At 33.0% G+C, this 20,597-nt stretch overlaps 3 protein-coding genes across 4 annotated transcripts; all 3 read right to left on the reverse strand.

Moving 5' to 3' along the window:
* Positions 1 to 953: 953 nt before the first annotated feature.
* LOC114423366 (50S ribosomal protein L19, chloroplastic-like) lies at positions 954 to 3,100 on the reverse strand. 2 transcript variants are annotated; one of them, XM_028390107.1, is made up of 5 exons: positions 2,942 to 3,100; positions 2,578 to 2,865; positions 2,325 to 2,411; positions 2,101 to 2,234; positions 954 to 1,275 (listed from the first exon to the last, which is right to left on the reverse strand). In XM_028390107.1, the coding sequence occupies exons 1-5, from the start codon at positions 2,963 to 2,965 to the stop codon at positions 1,167 to 1,169; spliced, it is 642 nt and encodes a 213-aa protein (XP_028245908.1). In that variant the 5' UTR covers positions 2,966 to 3,100; the 3' UTR covers positions 954 to 1,166. The 2 variants fall into 2 exon arrangements, with proteins under 2 accessions (XP_028245908.1, XP_028245917.1); XM_028390116.1 differs by having other exon boundaries at positions 2,578 to 2,862; positions 2,942 to 3,098.
* Positions 3,101 to 10,964: 7,864 nt separating this feature from the next.
* On the reverse strand, positions 10,965 to 13,427 carry LOC114423378. Its single transcript, XM_028390128.1, has 7 exons — positions 13,332 to 13,427; positions 12,682 to 12,758; positions 12,500 to 12,578; positions 12,256 to 12,302; positions 11,869 to 12,165; positions 11,436 to 11,548; positions 10,965 to 11,199 (listed from the first exon to the last, which is right to left on the reverse strand). Exons 1-6 carry the CDS (start codon positions 13,384 to 13,386, stop codon positions 11,456 to 11,458), a joined length of 648 nt encoding a protein of 215 aa, XP_028245929.1. The 5' UTR covers positions 13,387 to 13,427; the 3' UTR covers positions 10,965 to 11,199; positions 11,436 to 11,455.
* Positions 13,428 to 16,627: 3,200 nt separating this feature from the next.
* Positions 16,628 to 20,530, reverse strand: LOC114423389. The gene is made up of 7 exons (XM_028390137.1): positions 20,200 to 20,530; positions 20,005 to 20,093; positions 19,833 to 19,908; positions 18,991 to 19,040; positions 18,564 to 18,899; positions 17,182 to 17,220; positions 16,628 to 17,020 (listed from the first exon to the last, which is right to left on the reverse strand). The coding sequence occupies exons 1-7, from the start codon at positions 20,336 to 20,338 to the stop codon at positions 16,838 to 16,840; spliced, it is 912 nt and encodes a 303-aa protein (XP_028245938.1). The 5' UTR covers positions 20,339 to 20,530; the 3' UTR covers positions 16,628 to 16,837.
* Positions 20,531 to 20,597: the final 67 nt, after the last annotated feature.

The following is a 20,597-nucleotide window of genomic DNA, read 5'->3' on the forward strand; positions in this document are numbered from 1 at the left end:
ACCGCCAACTTTCAGCAACCCGAACTCCTTATTCAAAACTTGCTAAAAGATTTTATGGCCCATTTAAGATTTTATCTCGTAATGGCAAAGTAGCTTACAAATTACAGCATCCAGAGGATTCTAGAATCCATCCTATTTTTCACTGTTCTATGCTTAAACCATTTTATCAAACCCCTTTGAGCAAGGACAAACCTATAGCCTTACCACCTCAGGTTTGCAAACACCAACCTGTAATTTCACCTCTCGCGATTATTGACACTCATTGGGAGATCAGGGAAGGTGAACCTTGCCTGATGGTGCTAGTTCAATGGGAAGGTTTGCATCCAAAGGACACTTCTTAGGAGGTTTGGGTCAAGTTAAAAGAAGAGTTCCACCTTAAGGACAAGGTGTTGCCAGATGATGTAGGGATTGATAAGCCCGCAGACAAGCAGCAGGGTGGCACGAGTGAAAGGCCAAAAAAAGAATTGTCACTCCAAGACCCTTAACATATTATGTCTAAATTCAAGGCAATATGCTAGTTTGATCTTTTACAAATGTTTGTCAGTTAGTGAGTGTTTGCTGTAGTGGAATAGTGCCAGTTGTCCTTTCAGTTAGTAATGGATTTCCTTTTCTGTTAGTAGTGGATTAGTGGAACATTTCTTAGTTTGTTATTCTGTTTTCGCTCCCTATATATGTAACCTTTTGGTTGAGCAATAAAGCAAGCACAAACTTGACAAACTTCCTCTTCTGATATTTCTATTACTCTTACGCATCATTCACAAAGATGATGCCCATGAAAGCATATTTCGTCCAGATTTATAGTAGACAAAAGATAAACAAAACTAGAGAAATTCAGAACATGATTATTACATAATATGATTCTAGATTTTAAACCTTTACTGTTATAATCCTACATTTTAATACTAAAATAATATTTTCTTCATAGCTTCGATTTCTACCGAATAAACTATATATGGTGATGCAGAAGAAACACTTCAAATTTCTCAATACTATCAAGGTTCAGTACACTTGTTTCGATTTAAGGGAAGATACACAAAGGGGAAGAAAAATGATGTATTCTACAACAGAACAAATTGAAATTAAAAAAATTAAAGCTCCGCAGCACTTATCCTGGATCAGCAGACTAGTTCGACGAATAACGTGAGGAAAGGTGGGGTATCCGAGTATCACTTGAAAGTGGAGAATCTCGGAAGCTTGTCTCTCAGATAGTACAATCTTGCCCTCCTGACCTTACGGTGACTTACCACTTTGATTTCTTTGATGTTTGGTGAGTAACTGTACCATTAAATATAAGCATCATATAAGAAACTAGCTCACAAGAAAAATCTGGTAAAGACTACATATGAAAAATTAGCGTGGTCTTAAACAACAATTGTAACGTAATAAACTGAACCGCTGGGTAATTTCTTGAATAAATAAATTCAGATCTTCAAAATGATAATTTCATAAACTCTTACTGTACAACACATTGACTGAAGACAAACATTATGCATAAAACTATAGAAGCATGGCAAATGTTCATCTGCAACCAACAGGAATGTAGGTCACACATTGAAACAGATATGTTTATCTCATACTCCATTCTTCTGAGGTAGGAGAAATTGTTAAACTTCAAGTTCAGACTGACATTGTTTTCCAATTACCATTTCCCACCATTAGGATTCTTATTCCCTGAATTTCAAATGTCCAGGGAAGGTGGTAAATCACATGAAAAAAGAGATTGATTTTCTTACAAGTTATATAACCCTCCGGAATCCAATTTCCAATAAGCATTTGAGATGAACTGAGCCTTTTCATGCTTATATGGAGTGTGGAACAAGGTTACTTTCAGCAATTATTGGCCAGTGCCTCCTCAACTAATTTCCTAACAATTTGTACTTTCAAAAGGTGCACAGTTGCAGATTTTAAACGCACCAGCACCATTAATAGCATAATACAGGCACTGGTGAAGTAATCTAAATCTTTGAAATGCTAACATATATAAAGCGTTGGATAAACAGTGATACAAAGCAATGCATCCAAATAAAACACCAACAAGTGCAAATGACAGTACTAGTCTTAAAATACAAACTACAAAATTGTGGAAAGAAGAAAACTTACACTGGGAAGACTATCTCAACCCCAGTGCCGGCAATGATTCTTCGGATTCGAATGGTCGTGTGAATACCAGCATTTTGTTTTGAGATGACAATCCCTTTATAAATGGACAACCTACGCTTGTTCTCAGGAACCTCCTGCAAGAAGGACAAAAATATATAACCATAAAATTCATCTCACTTCAGCATTCTTCTCAAAACATATTTTAATTAATATGAAAAAAATACCAATTTGATTTCGACAATATCCCCAGTCCTAATGTCTGGAGTTGGTCTTTGCTTCTCGGATGCCTCAATTGCCCTCTGATTCAATATCTGCATCAACAACATCAAGCATTTTACACTTCATTCATCTTCTACTTTTCCTTACACATTCTCACATACAATGCAAACACGCATAGAAAGAGCGAAGGCAGAGTGAGGAAACCTAATTGCTAACTAAAAACACTAAAGCTTATTATTTTATGCTTCCTCTTATTACCCCCATAATGTCTCCGAGTTTGACTCGGGGTTTTCTAGGCGATTTCGGAGCTTCAGAATCCGAAACTTGTTCTGCTTCGCCTTCCGAAACTTTTTCAGCATTATCCGAAGGAACATCCTCGGTGGCTTCACCACCGCCATCGAGGTTGGTGTCAGCTCTCACTACGAAACTAGGCTTAGCAATGAGGGGAGTGCAACGCCATGAAATTGGGGTGGAAGGAACCCTAGAAATTAACGCCACGTTACGAGAAGAAGAAGGGAAACTTAGCTTGGGGGCAAACAGTGCCTGCTGAAATGCAATTTCCGAATCAGTAGGGGAATAAAAAAACATATGAAAAAGAATGTTTGGATTTTTCAGATTAAACCTGAAGAAGAACTTGAGAAGCCATTAGGGAGAGGGAAAATAGGGGTTCGACTTCAGTGGGTAGGAGACATGGGAACACTGCAAATGTAAGGAGGATTAGGAAGATGGTACGGAGAGCGCCCTTATCTGTTTCTCTATCCGTTCCACACGTGTCAACTACAACTCTTCTTTTTTCCTTTATCTGGCTTGGGCCTGGCCGGAAAAAATGTAAGGCCCTATTCAGCCCATCATGTTCCGACAAGCCCAGCCAGAAGATGATTCATTCATTTTTATTTCAAAATTGAATTTCGATATTTTTTTTAAAGGAAATACCGATAATTAAAAATAATATTATAGCATAATATAAATTGTTCATCATAAATTTAAAATATATTTTTTGTGTTATAAATACACTTACTCATTACAAATTTTAATTATAATTCCTACAAGTATAAACTGAAACTCGATTTATTAAATGTTTTATTAAGATTGTTTGTTCAATTAAATAAATAGATTTAAGAATGAGATTGAATTCAATTATTTGAGTCAAATTCAAATTCTACAAACTCGACTAAGAAAGTAATAATAAACTCAGTAGTAGTTTTATATGAATACTTGATGATGTCCCAGTATTTAAAAATAAGTTATTCGAATTCAATTGGCTAGGTCGGACCTCAGAAGATGCCTTCAACTTTATTTGTGTCTCAAATGCGTGTCAATCTCAGGCATGATTACATGAAATATTGGCACCCAAATAAGGAGTGATTCTTGATTAAAAATTTGCTTATCTTTGTTGCTTCTATTCTATATAATATCCAATCACCAATTCCATTGCTCTGTTCTCCTCAGCGACCAAAGTGCTTGTGTAAGCATGGCACTCACACTTGCCATTTTATTGTCTCTGGTGGCTATAACCACAGCACAAGCTCCTTCCCCTGCACCTTCTACTCTCCCACCACAAATGTCACCCTCCCTACCACCCACTGAAAGCCCAAGCCCAAGCCCAAGCCCAGCTAGCACCTCATCGCCACCTTCACCATCTGCCCCCTCACCGGCGGCGTCTGACAGTACGGTGCCCTCAAGCCCCAGCAATGCGTTTATTCATGGAACCACCTTCTTCATGCCATTCCTTGCGGCTGCTGCAATACTTCTTGCTGCTTAAACCCTCAGAGAATAATGTCTACTTGTTCTGTCCCTTTTCCTTTTTAGCTACTCTGGTCTTTTCATATTTTGTTAGGGAGGGTGTGCGAGTGATTTATCGCATTGTAGCATTTGGTAGCTTACTCAATAATAGAGATTTCATTTGGTGACTTGTATTGTACGGTGGCGTTCAATTTGAGGGTTTTACTTAGAAATGCTACTTCTGACATCTATGTCTTGTGGATCTAGTTTATTCAGCTTTGTCTCTTAAATGCCTATTGGAATTTCATATATCATTTGCTCTCTAACGTTAATTCGTGTTATGATATGACATACACCCAATATCCAAATAATACAGGGGTCAATCACAACTTCAATATGTGAAAGACATATATGATAATCAGCATCGATCCAAAGCTAAAAACAACTAATAATACTTGAAAACATTTGTTATTAATTTTTTTTTAAAAAAAAAATCACATGTTTATTTAAAAACTTTATATATCATTTTTTTTTAATCTCAATTATTTTAAATCTCACTTTCTGTTGAATCGAGTAATGATATTAATAATAAATCCCAAACTTGCACTTGGCAGCGTAGTAATACAAAAAGTTAGGATATGACTTTTTTTTATAAAAAAAAAGTTAAATAGATCTAGTTTAAGGATTTTACAAAGCTTTTTAGACGAATATTGTATGCGCAATATTTTAATATTCATATAATAAAAAAAGATATAATTAGTTGTTCCTTTGCCAATTGACGTATTTACAGGCACGTTTATTTCAAAATAATATTAATGGGAAAAAGGTGAGAATTGGAGTCTTCCCTGCATGGCTGGATCATATTTTAAACAATTAATTTTTCACCTATAACCTAAATGAAAATATTTATTATCCAAATTATAGGAGAAGGTAAAAAAAAAAATTATGGATAACACAATTTTACACATTCTAATAAAATCTTTCTCCTTTTAATTAATTTCTTAAACATTTACCTTTTTTTATAAAGTTGAATCTAAAATATCTCTCCATTAATTTTCTTTTCTCAAATGTATCATTCACTAAAGGCAATTCTAGAATAATATGATAATGATACAAATATAATCCATTAGTGTTAGTTACTTTTGTTCACATAGATAGTTTTAAAAAAATATTAATTTAATGTATTCAACTATATTAACCAGGTTTCTTAATACAATGAATTAGTATTTTTTTATCTGTTAAAATAAAAAATAATATAAAAAATTTATAAAACTTATGCGCATTATATTAAATCAATCGAATTAGAGCTCTTTGATCTAACATGAATTAGTTAAGTTTGTCAAGTTTAACGGGGGAACTTTATTGGTAGAAACAACAAGGGATTCATCTAACTTCAGCTATAACTCTGAAGCAAGCGAGGGGAGGAAACTTAACGGGGAGCACATGATGAGGATACTCAATCACATCATATCTTAAGGTCAATTGGGTGGTGGGGAAGAGGAATGGGAGAGAGAAGAAGATTAGTTGGCACGGCTAGCTGTTAAGAGAGGAAGAGAGGTGGAAGTGCACTTTGGAATTTTATTAGTGTAGAAGAAAGGGTTAAAGAGGAACCCAACAAGTTGTGGTGGAAGAATATAAAGATGATGATATTGGATGGTGGGTCTTTCCTGTAGAAAGTGATATGCACGTTGTGTCTCTTGCCATAACTATGTCAACTGTAAGGAACACAATATTAATGTTTAAATAACCAGTGGAGTGTTCTTATACTATTACCGAATAGCAAAGCCAGAAAAAAAAAGGGGGGGTATAATTGTTCTGCATTTGTGACATGGATGGAAGACATTTATCTACCCCTCTGTCTGTCCACTTGGGAAGTAACATTAGAACCACAACACAAACCTAAGAGGAGAGTGATGAGTGGATCGAATTACAAGCTAGCAGAATGTGTGGACTGAATTAATGTGTTGAATAAAATTGTCTGTAAAGGCCAACCTCAATGCGGGGAACTGGACAGAACTCATCCTTGGCCTCATGGTTTACTTTAGACAGAATACAATTCCAACGCAAAAGTCATAAACTAGCATTTCAAATTTTGCTAATTATACAGTAGGTATTATTCTTGTATATATGCCAAAAGTTATAGAATTTATTCATTTATGATAAAAATACACATGGAGAATTTTGTACCAGAGAAAATAAAGCAGTAGCTAGATTCCATCGCAATGAATTCAACATATAAAAACTTCTCCAGTGTCATCTACAAAGGGATCAATGATCAGTAATAAACAAATCGATGTAACAGCAATGATTGATTATTGATGGAATAGTCCATATTCACACATTAAAAAAACTTAGTTGCTACAGTATAAAAAACACCGTAGTTATCAAATCTTTAGTTAAAATTGAGGCATAAGAATTCCGCGTCAAGTTGGATTTTTCTTTTAGCTCTACTATTTTCTATCGACATTTTCTCCTTTTGAAATTGGCAATATATACATATATATATATATATATGCAACTTGAGAATGCTTTTAGTTAAAACTAAAAGATTTTGGTAACATTGGTCATTAAAATATTAATTTTAAACTATTAAAAATAGAAAGTGGTTTTTTTTTCTTTTAGTTCTACTATTTTTTACCGTCATTTTCTCCTCTTGAAGTTGGTGACATACCTACAAACACAGATAATTAATGAAGTTATGTTTTAAGCAAGTCAATACCAGTCCAACTTAATTATTTTTTTGCTTTTAGTAGATTAAAACGAATTTTTTTATTAACATTGGTCCTTAAGATATTAATTTTAAACTATTAAAAATAAAAAATAAAAGTGATTTTTTTTTCTTTTGACTATACTATACTACTTTTTACCTTGATTTTCTGCTTTTGAAGTTGACAAAGTACCGGCAAACACAAATAACGAAATTATGTTTCAAGTAAGCTAATACTCCCTCCAACTTGTGAATGCTTTTAGTTAAGGTAAATGTTAACTATTCTTTTAGGCATTGGTTAAGTTATTAAAAGAAAAAAAAATTGTGTTATTTATATTTTTTTATGTTTTTTTTATGATTTTTACATTAAATACTTTTTTCTTTAAATTTTTTAATCAATGATCCAGTTAAAATCAAAGATTTTATTAACATTGTTCTCTTTAAGATATTAATTTTAAACAATTAAAAAAAAATTCTTTAACTCTACTCTTTTTTACCGTCATTTTCTCCTTTTGATATTGACAACGTATCTGCAAATACAAAAAACTAAGTTATGTTTAATATCAACCAACTTGTGAATGCTTTTAGTTAAAACTAAATATTTTAATATTATATATATATATATATATATATATATTAAAATAATAGTTAATTAATTAGTGTAAAGCACATGCATACCATCATCAGCATCTCCAGGAGGCCAAGAAACACCGGCCGTAATCTTATCCTGAACTTCCGATGAAGGAAATGTCTGAATATTTGAATCTACAAAGTAAACACATTTTTCTTATTCTTAACCTACTTGTTTCTTTGTTTTCTCGGGCCCTCAAAAGTACATGCAACCTCTTTCTAATTCTACCTGAAACTTGCTTCAAGTTTGCTAGATGATATTTTTAGGTCTTTCACTTGTAGTATCTGGCAAAGCTTCTCATTTTCCACCACAAGTTCATCAATGATTTGTCGCTGTTTCATGACATAAATCCATAATAATAATTAATAAGGCTGATAATTGAAGTGACTGAACCATTCAAAAAGTTCAAAAAAAAGTACACCCTGGTTTACTAAGGTTGAGAATAGGTCATCATTTACAAAATCAATTATGATATGACACGTTGGCTACAAAATCAACAGTAATCAGACAAAATGAAAAATTATATACCGTCTGAAGTAGTTTGTTCTCTGGCTGCATGAGTCCAGCCTACAATATATCTTTGAATCAGATTTTCATATAATATTTGATTAACTTGGGAAAAACTCTCAAAAAGAGAAAATGAGGGAAAAATGTAAAAAACGAATATTCTATCATCCACATTCATACTGATTGAAAAAATGAAGATGATTTTATCCCGAAGAGTGTAAGTAGACTCTCCACACAAGAGCCATAACCCAAGTACTAAGAGTCCTAAGTAGTACAATTGCCTTAAAGACTACTCAACATTAGCCTAATATTTTTCTTTCTACAATCTGTATATGCACATGCAGATTGCAAATTCTATCATTTCATCCACTTGAATGAAACATAAAGACTAAGGCTTATCTGATAAACTTACCTGTAAACACTAATAAGAGAATAAAACAAAAAGGAAAAATGAATTAAGATTCTCTTTTAAGCTAAAATTAATTTATACACTTTACTTTTAATAAAATTTCATCACCTAATTTATGAGAGAAACTCAATTTGTGATACCTTGTATTCCGATATACATGTTTATATATTAAAATACATAAAAATATGAAATTACATAAAATGATTTTATTCAATGAGCATAAAAGAATTTATGTGGGTAAAAAACTCACATTCGCATTAATCACTAAATTAAAAACTTATCAATTAAGGATATGGAAATATTTCTGACAAGGCCATCCAAAACTCGAGAAAATGAACTAAAGACTTAGCATTTGAAACAAAAGTGATAAAAATACATGTTCAAAACTTCATACAATTAATATTTACATATACACATCACACAATATTAATATCTACATGACACAAAACATATATATATTAAATCGAATATATTATTTTCAATTGAAAAGAGTTTGTCAAACATAACAATCTCGTGATTATAATCATAAAAATAGAAATATAATACAGTAAATAACCTAAGATATATCTCAATTTGATCTTCTAAGGATCTCTATACATGTTCATTCTAATTTTAATTGTGATAAACTCATCCCTTACCTCTAAGCAGGTTCACGTGTGTAATCCGACAGCGATAATAATGTTTCTAGCGATTTCCTAAGATTTCTCAAATTTTTCCTGTGGGTGCTCTAGTAAGGTTTCCAAGCGTTAGAGAGAAGGAGAAAGGATTGGAGCCTCGTACTGTCTTTGTGCAAGAGACATTTATCTCTTTGCAGGCATTATTTCACAAATCTCAACGGTGGGAATATGCAAAAATGAGTTTCAAAGGTGATGTCAAAATTTGAGAATGATCCAACGGGTAACAAGTTCCTAATCATAGTTTTATCAGAACAAATTTGAGCGTATACGAAAAAAAAAAGGATTTTGAGCGAAGAATAAGAGAGAACAAATTTGAAATGAAAAAAAAAAAGTATACAAACATATCGTAATTGTAAAAACTAATTTAGTATATTTTTATTTATAATTAAAATATTTTGAGCCTATTATTTACTCTATTTTTTTATTTTATTATTTTATAAAAAGGAACTATTTCATTAAATAACCAATTAAAATATCGTTTGATTTTCTAAAATATCATTTTACTCTATTTATTTTTTAATTCTATGAAACTCTTATTTTAATCAACAAAAATCATTTTCTCTCCTTTATTTAATTTCTAAAAACTCTATTAATTTTTAAATAAAAATTTTTTTATTTATTTTACGAAAAATGGAGTATTACGCAATTCATTTTAACTTATGGAGAAATTTATTCAAACCAAACTTGTGTGAAAATTCTAGCTTATGAAAAGATAGAGACCCCATAATAAATAATATTTTTGAAATTTTAATTTTTAACTAACACAGACGACATGGAAAGATTCATATTGTCAACCTTACCATAAGGCTGTTGTAAGGCATTTTAAAAAGTTTACCCAAAAATCATTAAAAGTCAAATTAATGAATGGAAGGAAAGGCATAGCATCTAATAGTCATATTTGAAAATGAATGCATACTGCTTCATCAAGTCCTCCTGTATCTCCCTTCTATGATGGATTTTGCGGAAAGTTGCTAATAACCTTCTCTGTTTGGGTGTCAAATGCAGAGTCAACTGCAGCCCCTTTAAATGCTTTATAGTCAAAATCCAAATCAATCTTTGTAGGTTGAGACCCTACAAGACCTTGAGATATTTGGCTGGCTGATTTAGTTGCCAACTGCATCATGCTTCCTTGAGAAATTTGGTCTGCTGATTTAGTCGCCAATTGCATCATGCTTTCAGCAGACATTTTGTCTGTAGGGACCTTGCTTTGGACACACTTTGATGGTTCATTGGCAATGCTCCCCGACCAAAGATAATAAGGAGATCTTGATCTCATTGAAAAGATAATAAGAGTTTTCCAACTTCTATTTTTATGTCAGGACTTACATGATTTCTTCCTAGGTCAAAGTTGGAGAAAGGAGATGACAAGTGGAGACTTACCTTTGCTTAGTAAATTGTTTATATTAATTTGGACCAGGACTAAGATTCCCTGCATTTCTAAAGTAACTGCAGGGTCTTGGGGTCATCATCCAATTATTTTTAGTTATATTTTATTATTTAATGTGTAATTATTATTTTTTATGGTTAAAATTTTTGGGACAGCAAAGAATCCACACACATTTGGAGTTATAGGTATTAGAATCCAAAACTTCATTTCATATGCAGGAACCTTCACCAAATTCAGTCATTTAGCAGACTTTGTTGCTATTGGGAAGAAGGCTACGAGATTAGCTTTATATGGTCATGTAAGTTAGTTAAATTAAGTCCAAGTTGTATGGGACGTAGACCAAATTTCTTTTGAGCAGTCCAACTATAGTTTGATGAGAACTAGATGTTATTTAAGCTTAACATACGATTAGGTGTTCACCAAAAAAAATTACGATTATGTTAAGCATTTAAAAAGAGAAAAAGGCGCGCAAGGAAAAAACTTCAGAGATAAAAATACACACGGAGAATTTTTCTTTGCCAAAACACATGGAGAATTTTTCTTTTAGCTTTATTTTTTTTTTCTTCATTTGTTATTATACTCACAAAGGGATCCATAATCAGTACTAAACAAAACGATATAAAAGCAATTAATATTGATGGGATATTCCATATTGATTACTCACATTTAAGAAACGTAGCGGTTACAGTATTAAAAAAAAAATAGTTGTCAAAGTAACACTTAGGCATAGAAATTCCATATCTTGCTGTAAAAAAAAAATCACGTCTTGATGTAGGGTTTTTTCTTTTTCTTTTAGCTCTACTTTTTAGTCATTTTCTTCTCTTGAAATTGGCAACGTACCTGTAAACAGTAAACACAAAGAAGTTATGTTTTTTTTTTCGAACGACAGAGAAGTTATGTTTTAAGCAAGCTAGCCAATACCAACTTATTTAGCAAGACGTAAAACTCATTCAATAACCGAAAATGTGATAAAAAGAATTTGTCAAACACATTTTTTCTTAATCTTAACCTATTTGTTTCTTTGTTTTCTTGGGCACTCAAAATAATCAATACATGCAACCTCTTTCTAATTCTACCTGGAGAGCTTGCTTGAAGCTTATGGTATTTTCAGGTTGTTCGCTTGCAGTATCTGCCGAAGCTTCTCATTTTCCTCCACAAGTTCATCAATGATTTGTTGCTGTTTCATAACCTAAATCCACAATAACAACACTGATAGTTGAAGTGACCGAAAAGTTCAACAAAAAGTATACATGTACCCTAGTTTACGTACTAAGGTTGAGAATATATCATCGTTTACATCATGAAAAGTTATATACTATCAATTAAGATATGAGATATTTTTGCTACAAAATCAACAGCACACTAATCAGACAAAAATCAAAATCCATACCCAATTAAATAGATTGGATTTAAAATCTATATTCATATTTAGAAGTTTGGATTTTTTTAAATTTGTTTTGAAACCGGTTTTTGTTTCAATTATCGATTCTGCGGAAAGTTGCTAATAACCTTCTCTGTTTGGGTGTGAGATGCAGAGTCAACTGCAGCCCTTTTTAATACTTTATTGTCAAAGGCCGAATCAATCTTTGTAGGTTGAGACCCTACAAGACCTTGAGATATTTGGCTGGCAGATTTACTTGCCAACTGCATCATGCTTTCTTGAGAAATTTGGTCAAATGATTTAGTTGCCCGTTGCATTATGCTTTCAGCAGAAATTTGCCTACTCTTTGAGGATGTTGGCATTGGCAATGCACCCTGACCAAAGGGTAAACCGGGAATAAGCCCAATCATCTTTGTCATTGGTTCCTAGCAAATTCAAGATTTTTTCATGAGATATATAATTGGTAGAAAATAGAAGACAACAATAATTTTGAGATGAGAGAAATTCCCACATACTGCTAGACTAGACTGAAGTTGATTCACCCCTGATCTCATTGATAGGCCTGCCATAGTGAGTAAATGAAAACTCAGCCATCAATTGATGAATGAATGTGCAGAGAGCATATCCAAAGAATGCATACATATATATCATGCAATATCATAACAAATTCCTAATGTTATAAAAGTCAGAAAAAAGGTGAAACATACTACTATTATTTATTTGGCAAAGAATTGAGAAATGTGAATACATATGGCATACCAAGTCCAAAGCCATGACTAAAGCCAATTCCATATCCAACAGCCATGCCCGGAATACTCGAAGTTCCCAACTTCCTAAACTGTATAAAATATAAGAAACGGATATTTCATTATTTAACCAAAAGCAACATGGTCATGACGACATACTTAAAATAGCTAGGAAGATGATGAATTTTTCCTTACCGAATTGCTGACACCATAAAAGGCATCCGTTGCGCCCTTGGTGCCGCTCATTACTTGATCCAACGTGGGTATTGCACCTACACGGAATGAATACATATAAATATGATTTGGTTAAAAAAAAAAACTTGAAAAAGATATTTAACTTTATCACATTTTGATCTATTATGTTTTATACTTGTTTCATTTTGATACATTAAATTTTAAAATTTTATTCTAATTCTTTATGTTTTTAAAATGTATCGTTTTAATTTTCTTTTAAATTTTTCGTTAAAAAAATTAGTGTTGTATTAACTTTTAAATTTTTTTAAAAAATCAAAATGATATAATGATATATTTGAAGAACATAAAAAAATTATAATAAAACTTCACATACTAAAATTATCAAACATAATACACCAAAAGTTACATCAAATCAACATATTTTAATAACATTTTTCAAGTGTAAACAAATATGACCTGCAACAAAGAGAATGGACTATTTAATGTCCCGCATTGGAAAATAAATAAATAAATCCAAGTATTGAAAAATGAGTGAATGTACAAACAAGCATATGGGCTTTTCATTGAAAGTAAACAATGCTCAAGAAAATAAGAGACATGAATATGAATTGTGATATATAAAAGTGTAGGGAAGTGGGAAAAACAAATACTCGTTTTCTGTGGAGTTTGGGGAGTTTGGGGCTTGAAAAAGCGTGTCCAGTCCATCTGGTTCTATGTATGTTCCAAAGACTAAAGACAGGAGTAATGGAAGTAGCTAAGTTTAAAGGGCTGATTCCAAAACCTCAAAGTACTTGACCTGCCTTCAAAGTAAATGGATTCTTACTCAGTTCAAAATACATTTCTTCACTGCAAATTAAGTGTCACTTTCCATTTCCCCTGTAACTTGTTCCTTTTCTTTCTTATCAAAAGCTAAGCATCACTTTCTTCTTTCTCAAAACTTCCCTCCATTTTCCACTGATGATGCAGTGGGCGTATCAAGTAAGCAAATGTTAAAGGGGGATTTTTTTTGTTCCATTTTCGGACTCTGAGAAACCAGTGAGAGAATTAATTGGCCTCCCTTCTTAATGCTTATCACAGTTAATGATTCTTTTACGGTCAATGAAAAATTTGAACCCATTTTAATGTGTTGCATTTGTTTTGCGCCCACACTTTAAAAAATCCTCTGCTTAATTTGTGACCTGTTGCAAAAATAAGCATTTCACTCTCGCTTTTGCTTCTTTCATCGTCAGGTGCAATTATTGCTTGTATAAGCAACATGCTTACATTTGTCTTCTTCCACGTAGACTTCATAAACTTGTTACAATGATGAACGATAATAAGAAGTGACTCTGCTAATTAAGAATTAAGTGTTTTGATGCGTCACCAAGCTTCTTTTTAATTTATTTTTCATCACTCTTAATAAAAATGATTTTAACAAGATCCTTGAGATATTGACCATACTCATTATCGCCTTGTACTATATAAAGGGATTTTGTTAATAAATTTCTTTTGGGATCGCAAGCATAGAATGGATCGCGGCTACTTGCAAGGATTTTTAAGTGATTGGAGAAGACTCTTTCTATTTGCAGACCATAATTTAGTGTTTACAAAGAAGGATGGCAATAAAGTGTCTGATTTGTTAGCTAATCTTGCTTTCATTTATAATAATTTTGTGCTGGATTGAGCACATTCCTCATCAACATATTTGTTAGCTAATGTTAACGTGCAGGCTTTGGCGACTTCATTATCTTTTTTCTGCCACTTCATTATCTGAACAAAATTGCCAGCTTTTACCCTAAAAAATTATTTCTTTTGGGATCGCATATACCAACTTCATTAATGACACAATATTAGAACATGCTCTAGATTATTCAAAGAAACACTTAAGATTTGAATTGTAAGCTTGAAACCTAGAGGGGTCTATTGGTCAATTCTCATTAATTACAAAATGTTGGAATAACAGAATGTTAAAACTATTGCACTCTATTTGCCATCAAAACTTAACATCCCATTTTGGTTGGGGTGATGTCTGAGTTTTGAAATTTTAAAAAATAACAATAACGAATGATCGCCTCATGTTTGAGCATGATGAATCACTTCTGTTGCCAATAAACTTTCCGGCCTCATATGAGAATGGAAAACTGGATAATTTTCTGCATCGGTGGATGAAAAATCGCGAACATAATAATTTTTTGTTGATCATGTTCCCTACGCTCTATACTATCTAAAACAATTCTTTCTGGCCGGTAGGGGGCCTTCCGCATGAAAGCGAAAGGAAGCGACCGACCAAGAAATCATACATGCAAAAAGAGAAAGGGAATGGTTAGTGAATCCGAACATGAGTGGGATCGAGGAAGATAGGGCGTTTGGCTTCGAGGTTATGCAGCTAGAATTGGAGTTGCTACAAACTTGACTGCTAAGTTTTTAGTTTGAATTAAAAAAAATTAAAATCAGATTTAAAAATATGATCAGTTTCAAAATAAATTTATTTTAAAAGTTTTATTTTATATTAAAATTAGTTTTTTTTTTTGCAGGGGTGACGAGTGATGATTGTGATGTCAGCAACAATAATAGAGATATCAGTAGTTGTTGCAGTGGCAATGACGGTAGAGTTGACGACATTGGTGGTGGTAGTAATGACATTAGTGATGAAATGATGACAGTGGCGACGATAGTGACAAAGGTGGTATTAGTGGTAGCGGTGGTAGTGATGGTTGTTAGAACAAAGCTTAAAGCCCCTAGTTTTAGTTTTTGGTTTGATAATTTTGTAATGCCTAACATGTTTTAATAGATGAGGCGTTTGTATTAATTGTTTTAGACTAAGCATGTGTCAAATCCAACAATGGTAGTGGTGGTGACAACAATATTGATGATGATTATGACAACAATGTTGGTGGTGGTTGGTGGCAATGATAGAGGTTGTATTAGTGATAGTGGTGATAACAACAGTGATAGTGGTGACAACAACGGCGGTGGTGATTATGACAACAAAGTTGGTGGTGGTGGTATTAGCAATAATAGTAGTAGTAGTAATGTCATTGATCTTGATGTGATGGCGATGACAGTTGTGGTAATGGTGTTGGTGTCGACAAACCAGTAATTACAACGACGTTGGTAGTGATTGTGGTGACGGAGATAGTATTGGTGATGGTAGTGACAATGACAATACCAATGACAATGTGACAATGTAATGGTGATGATAATAGCATTGACGATAGAAGTGGTGGTGATAGTAACAGCATTTTATTGTCATGTATAAAAAATATGTGACTTTTTAAAACTAAATCAAATTTATAAAAAAAAAATCTTGATTTTAAAAAAGGGTATATAAGTATTTTGAAAATAATTTAAAAATTATTCTAACTCCATTTTTGCTAAACACATTTTATTTTAAAAATTAGATTTAAAAAACAAAAACCAAAAACTCAAAATTATTCCAATCTAAAAACAAAAACCAAAAACTCACTAACTATTCCAACTATTCCAGTGGGGCCCTAAATCAACTTCATTAATGACCCAACATTAGAGCATATTCTAGATTGTCCAAGGAGTCACTCACGATTTGAATTGTATACTTAACACCAGAGAAGGATCTACTTTTGGTCAATTCTCAATACAAAATGTTGGAATAATGGATAATATAAAAACAATTGAACTCTAGGGAGTTAAGATTTGCAAAGAAAAATTGAGGGAAAAAAGACGGAGTTAAGATTCAAGTGAGTTAAGAACTTAAGATTATAAAATTTAAATTAAATTAATAATAACATATTTTCACTTCCTCACTATAAGGAAATATTTATTTTGATGCCATGTTCAGATTAATAAAAAAATAAAATAAAGTTGAATAGAATAAAGTTTCATTATTTGGCATACTATTTATTCTATTCCATCCGAAATTTCTCTTTTACTTTTTGCCAATTTGAGTACGTATTAAGAACTTTTTTTAATTTCATTTTATCATAAAATATTTATATAAGAAATAATAATTCCATTTCATTGTATACTAACTCATTAAATTGTAATCGCCGGAAATTCGTAATCCATGATGACCTTAAACTCAAATTAGCAGAGGTACTGCATGCCTCTGCCGACTAGAACGAACAAAACCCAAAAAATGCAGTGAAGCGCGATAACGGGGAGACCCTTTAGCATGCAAGCACTTGCGAATATTACTAATCTACTTTTTTCTTTGTTTTCTTCGGCACTCAAAACAATCAGTACATGGAGACCTATTTCTATTTCTACCTGAAGAACTTGCTTCAAGTTTGCTAGATGGTATTTTCAGGTCCTCCATTAGTATCCGGCGAAGCCTCTCATTTTCCTCCACAAGTTCTTCAATGATTTGCTGGTGTTTCAAAACCTAAATCCACACAAAAAAATAAAAATACTTAAAATGATCAGTTTTTTGGGTCAAAAGTTAAAATAATAATTTAAGTTACTGAACCATTAAAAAGTTCAGCAGAGTATAGATATGCCCTAGGTATAAGATTGAGAATCTAACTAACTGTACATAAAAATTACCATCTGAAGCATTGTCCTTTCTGACTGCAAACGTCCAACCTACAATGTATCATACAATCAGAATTTCGTATAATATTTGACTAACCGTCGAAAAACTCAGAAAAAGAGGTAAGGGGGAATATTATGGAGAGATGAACATTCTATCATTCACATGCATATTGATTGGGAAAACCAAGATAATTTTGTCCAGCAGTACACATTGTAGTTTTGAAAAACGTTTCACAAACAAGAAGACTTCTAACAAGATTGTATTAATAATTTAATTGCAAGGAAATTGTGTATTAAAATTAGAATACCATAATCAATCATTAAAGAGTATATAAACAAACAAACAGTATTTAGCAATAACAAATGATGCACAGAGGTAAAAAATTTGAAAGAGTTTATACTCATCCCTCTCAACTAATAACCATATCTTTCCAGGCTAAAAAATATCAACTAACAGAACTTCTGTTTCTCAAGCCTGATCATGTACAGTGATTTTCTGAGAGAACCAGGGGGTGCAAAAACAAACACAAACAATTTTGATATTTAAAACACTAAAAGGAAAGATACATTATCGATCCAGGTGGTTCGTATGTGAATATATGATTTTCAGGATACCATGGTTGATGTAGTTTAAAAATAGACACCATGGTTGATGTAGTTTAAAAATATACTCCAGTGAATGATGTAACATTCCCTTGTCATGGCCCAAAAAAATTCCACAGGAAGAGAAGGGTTTTTTATTAATGCCCCGGAAAGGCATGTGAAAATAGACATCATTTCCCAACCCACATCACTTTTAGTTATATTCCTCCACCCTTGTTATCACCAACCCAGCAGCAATATCACACCAGCATTGCTGCCACCACAATAACTGTTACCTCTATTGCCGCCATCCCACCATAGATAGTCATTAATTTTTTAGGAATTGCACAAAATAATTTTGAACATTTCTGAAAACCAAACAGTTCTGGCAATATATTCAAGAATCACATTCCACCCAAGAGCCATAACTCAAGTAGCTCGGAAGCTACTAGATTCCACCAAGGCTGCTTCACCTCCATTTTAGCCTGCCTGCCCCATCTCCATACTATGTCTTGAACTTTCCTAGTATTAACACATAAAAAAAAGGAAACAAATTCCAGGGATATAATTATTCCAAGATGCAAATGACTCCTATAGTCTACATCTCTTCTTTCAACACTCTGTAAAAATACAGAATGCAAATTCTTTCATTTCATCCACTTGTATAAAGGAATAACATGTAAGTGAAAAATCTAGGTTAGAAGTTATTTTAAAATTTTTACCGAAAATCATTAAAAATCAAATTAATGGGCTGGAATGAATAGAAGAAAAGGCATAGCATCTAATTGTCATTTATGAAAATGAGTGCATACTGCTTCATCAAGTCCTCCTCCTTCTCCCTTCAATAGTGGATTTTGCAAAAAGTTGCTAATGACCTTCTCAGTCCGGCTGCCAAATGCAGAGTCAACCGCAGTGACTCTCAATGGATTATTTTCAAATTCTGAACCAATTTGCACAGGTCGAGACCCTGGCAGGCCTTGAGATACTTGATCAACTGATTTAGTTGCCAACTGCATCATGCTTCCAGCAGAACTTTGGTTTGTATTGACTGTGCTTGCAGCACTTTGCAAGGATGGTGGAAATGCATCCTGACTAAAGGGTAAATTTGGACTAAGTCCAATCTTTGTCATCACCTTTGTCATTACATCCTAGAAAATTCAATATTTTAGCCATGAGATACATAAAAGGGAAAAATAGAAGACAATAGTTTTTTTAATAAGAGAAAAAAAATTCACATACTACAAGACTAGATTGAATTTGATTCAAAACCACTGGTTTCACAGCAAGACCTGACACCCAAAAAAAACAAAAAACTTTAGCCATCAACCAAAGGAAGTGCATAAAACATGGAGAGCCTTTGTCAACTGAAATAGTCAAACAGAATCCACTATATCAAGTGACAAAGAAAATATGGCCAGGATATATAGATGATAACTAAGTTTCAACTTTCAAGCATAATCAGCATTTGAGTCTACAGCATCCTGAGATTTAGGAACGTTGTGGCAATTTCTAGAGAACCTCTGCTGCTTCCACTTTCTTTTTCTTTAGTGTTTGATGCATGTTAAAGTATAACATTACATTTTAATTTGTTTAATATAATTCTTTCTCTGGTGCATAGCATAACATATCATCACAGCTGAGTAGCATCATGCAGTGAACCATAGTTCCTTATATAGTTTAAAAATCAATTTGATGAGGCAAACACTCGAAAGCTGTCTCCTAGGAGCATTTGTTAGATTTTCTGAGCATATAAAATGTTGAGACACCAAAATTCCAGTTCCATATATGAATCATTTTGGGAACTAAGAAAAAGTGTTCCAAGTTTTTTTGGAAAATATAATAACTAAACACATTGAAATAGTTAAAAATGACAGTTACGAAGACAAAGACCAAACCAATAGAACATTATGACTCAAACAAGAAAAAATTGAACAAATGATATGACTATCCAATGTACAGGCTAAACAAGGGAATTCATATGATGCAACATTACATCTATCACATAACTGAAACGTGATAACATAAAAATCAGAAGGAAAAAAAAAAGGTGAAACAGGTGGCAAAGAATTGATATGGCATACCAACTCCAAAACCATGACCAAAACCAACCCCACATCCAATACCAACTTCAATATTCTTGGCTCCCAACTTCCTCAACTGTATAAAATAAAATACAACAAATGAATATTTTCATTAAAAGTGGTAGACGGTAGTAGTAAGTTAGTAACAGCATTTTGATAAATGTTGTCTTACAGAAGTATTGACATGCCTGCTAACACCAGAAAATGCATCGGTGGCACCTCTGGTGGCACTCATTACTTGATTCAACATAGGTATTGCACCTAAAAGGAATAATCAATAAGCATTGGTAAAAACATATATAGAGATTCAAAGAATTTCACAAATACATAACATCACTTTCGTTAAAGAGAATGAATGAATGAATACCCAAATTTAAAGGGCGGCCAACGCCGATGCCGACTCCGCAGCCGATACCAAAACCTGTAAACACCTGACCCACTTTCAAACTAAATGGATTCTCAATTCGAATCGCATTTTTCTCACTACTAATTCTCCCACTTTCCATTTTCCCCAAACCCCTAACCTAAAACCCTTTTCTTCTTCTTTATCAAAATTTCCCTTCGGTGCAGTAGTGGGTATTGAGTGCGAAATGTAACAGACACGTTAATTTGCGCCTGCTGACGTGGCGATTGTGGAGGGTCCCACGGAAGCCAAGAATGACGTGGAATTATTGAAACACTATTGATTGGCCGAATCCTGTAGTGAAATTTGGATTGAAGGTGGGGGTATATGACTATATCCGATAAAAACTTAATTCCATTACA

The sequence above is a fragment of the Glycine soja genome, chromosome 1 (assembly GCF_004193775.1).
Source record: "Glycine soja cultivar W05 chromosome 1, ASM419377v2, whole genome shotgun sequence".
NCBI classification, from domain to species: Eukaryota; Viridiplantae; Streptophyta; class Magnoliopsida; order Fabales; family Fabaceae; genus Glycine; species Glycine soja.

What these genes read in the sequence shown, in the direction of transcription:
- LOC114423366 (XM_028390107.1), bottom strand. Translation starts at nt 2,965, where the DNA reads ATGGCTTCTCAAGTTCTTCTTCAG. An exon ending in CTTCTCAAGTTCTTCTTCAG is followed by an intron (nt 2,866 to 2,941) that starts GTTTAATCTGAA and finishes ATTGCATTTCAG; the next exon opens with CAGGCACTGTTTGCCCCCAA. An exon ending in AACTCGGAGACATTATGGGG is followed by an intron (nt 2,412 to 2,577) that starts GTAATAAGAGGA and finishes TTGTTGATGCAG; the next exon opens with ATATTGAATCAGAGGGCAAT.
- LOC114423378 (XM_028390128.1), bottom strand. Translation starts at nt 13,386, where the DNA reads ATGGACTGGACACGCTTTTTCAAGCCCCAAACTCCCCAAACTCCACAG. An exon ending in TTTATGGTGTCAGCAATTCG is followed by an intron (nt 12,579 to 12,681) that starts GTAAGGAAAAAT and finishes TATTTTATACAG; the next exon opens with TTTAGGAAGTTGGGAACTTC. An exon ending in TAGTCATGGCTTTGGACTTG is followed by an intron (nt 12,303 to 12,499) that starts GTATGCCATATG and finishes TCACTATGGCAG; the next exon opens with GCCTATCAATGAGATCAGGG.
- LOC114423389 (XM_028390137.1), bottom strand. Translation starts at nt 20,338, where the DNA reads ATGGAAAGTGGGAGAATTAGTAGTGAGAAAAATGCGATTCGAATTGAG. An exon ending in TGGCCGCCCTTTAAATTTGG is followed by an intron (nt 20,094 to 20,199) that starts GTATTCATTCAT and finishes TATTCCTTTTAG; the next exon opens with GTGCAATACCTATGTTGAAT. An exon ending in GAGGAGGACTTGATGAAGCA is followed by an intron (nt 17,221 to 18,563) that starts GTATGCACTCAT and finishes GATACATTGTAG; the next exon opens with GTTGGACGTTTGCAGTCAGA.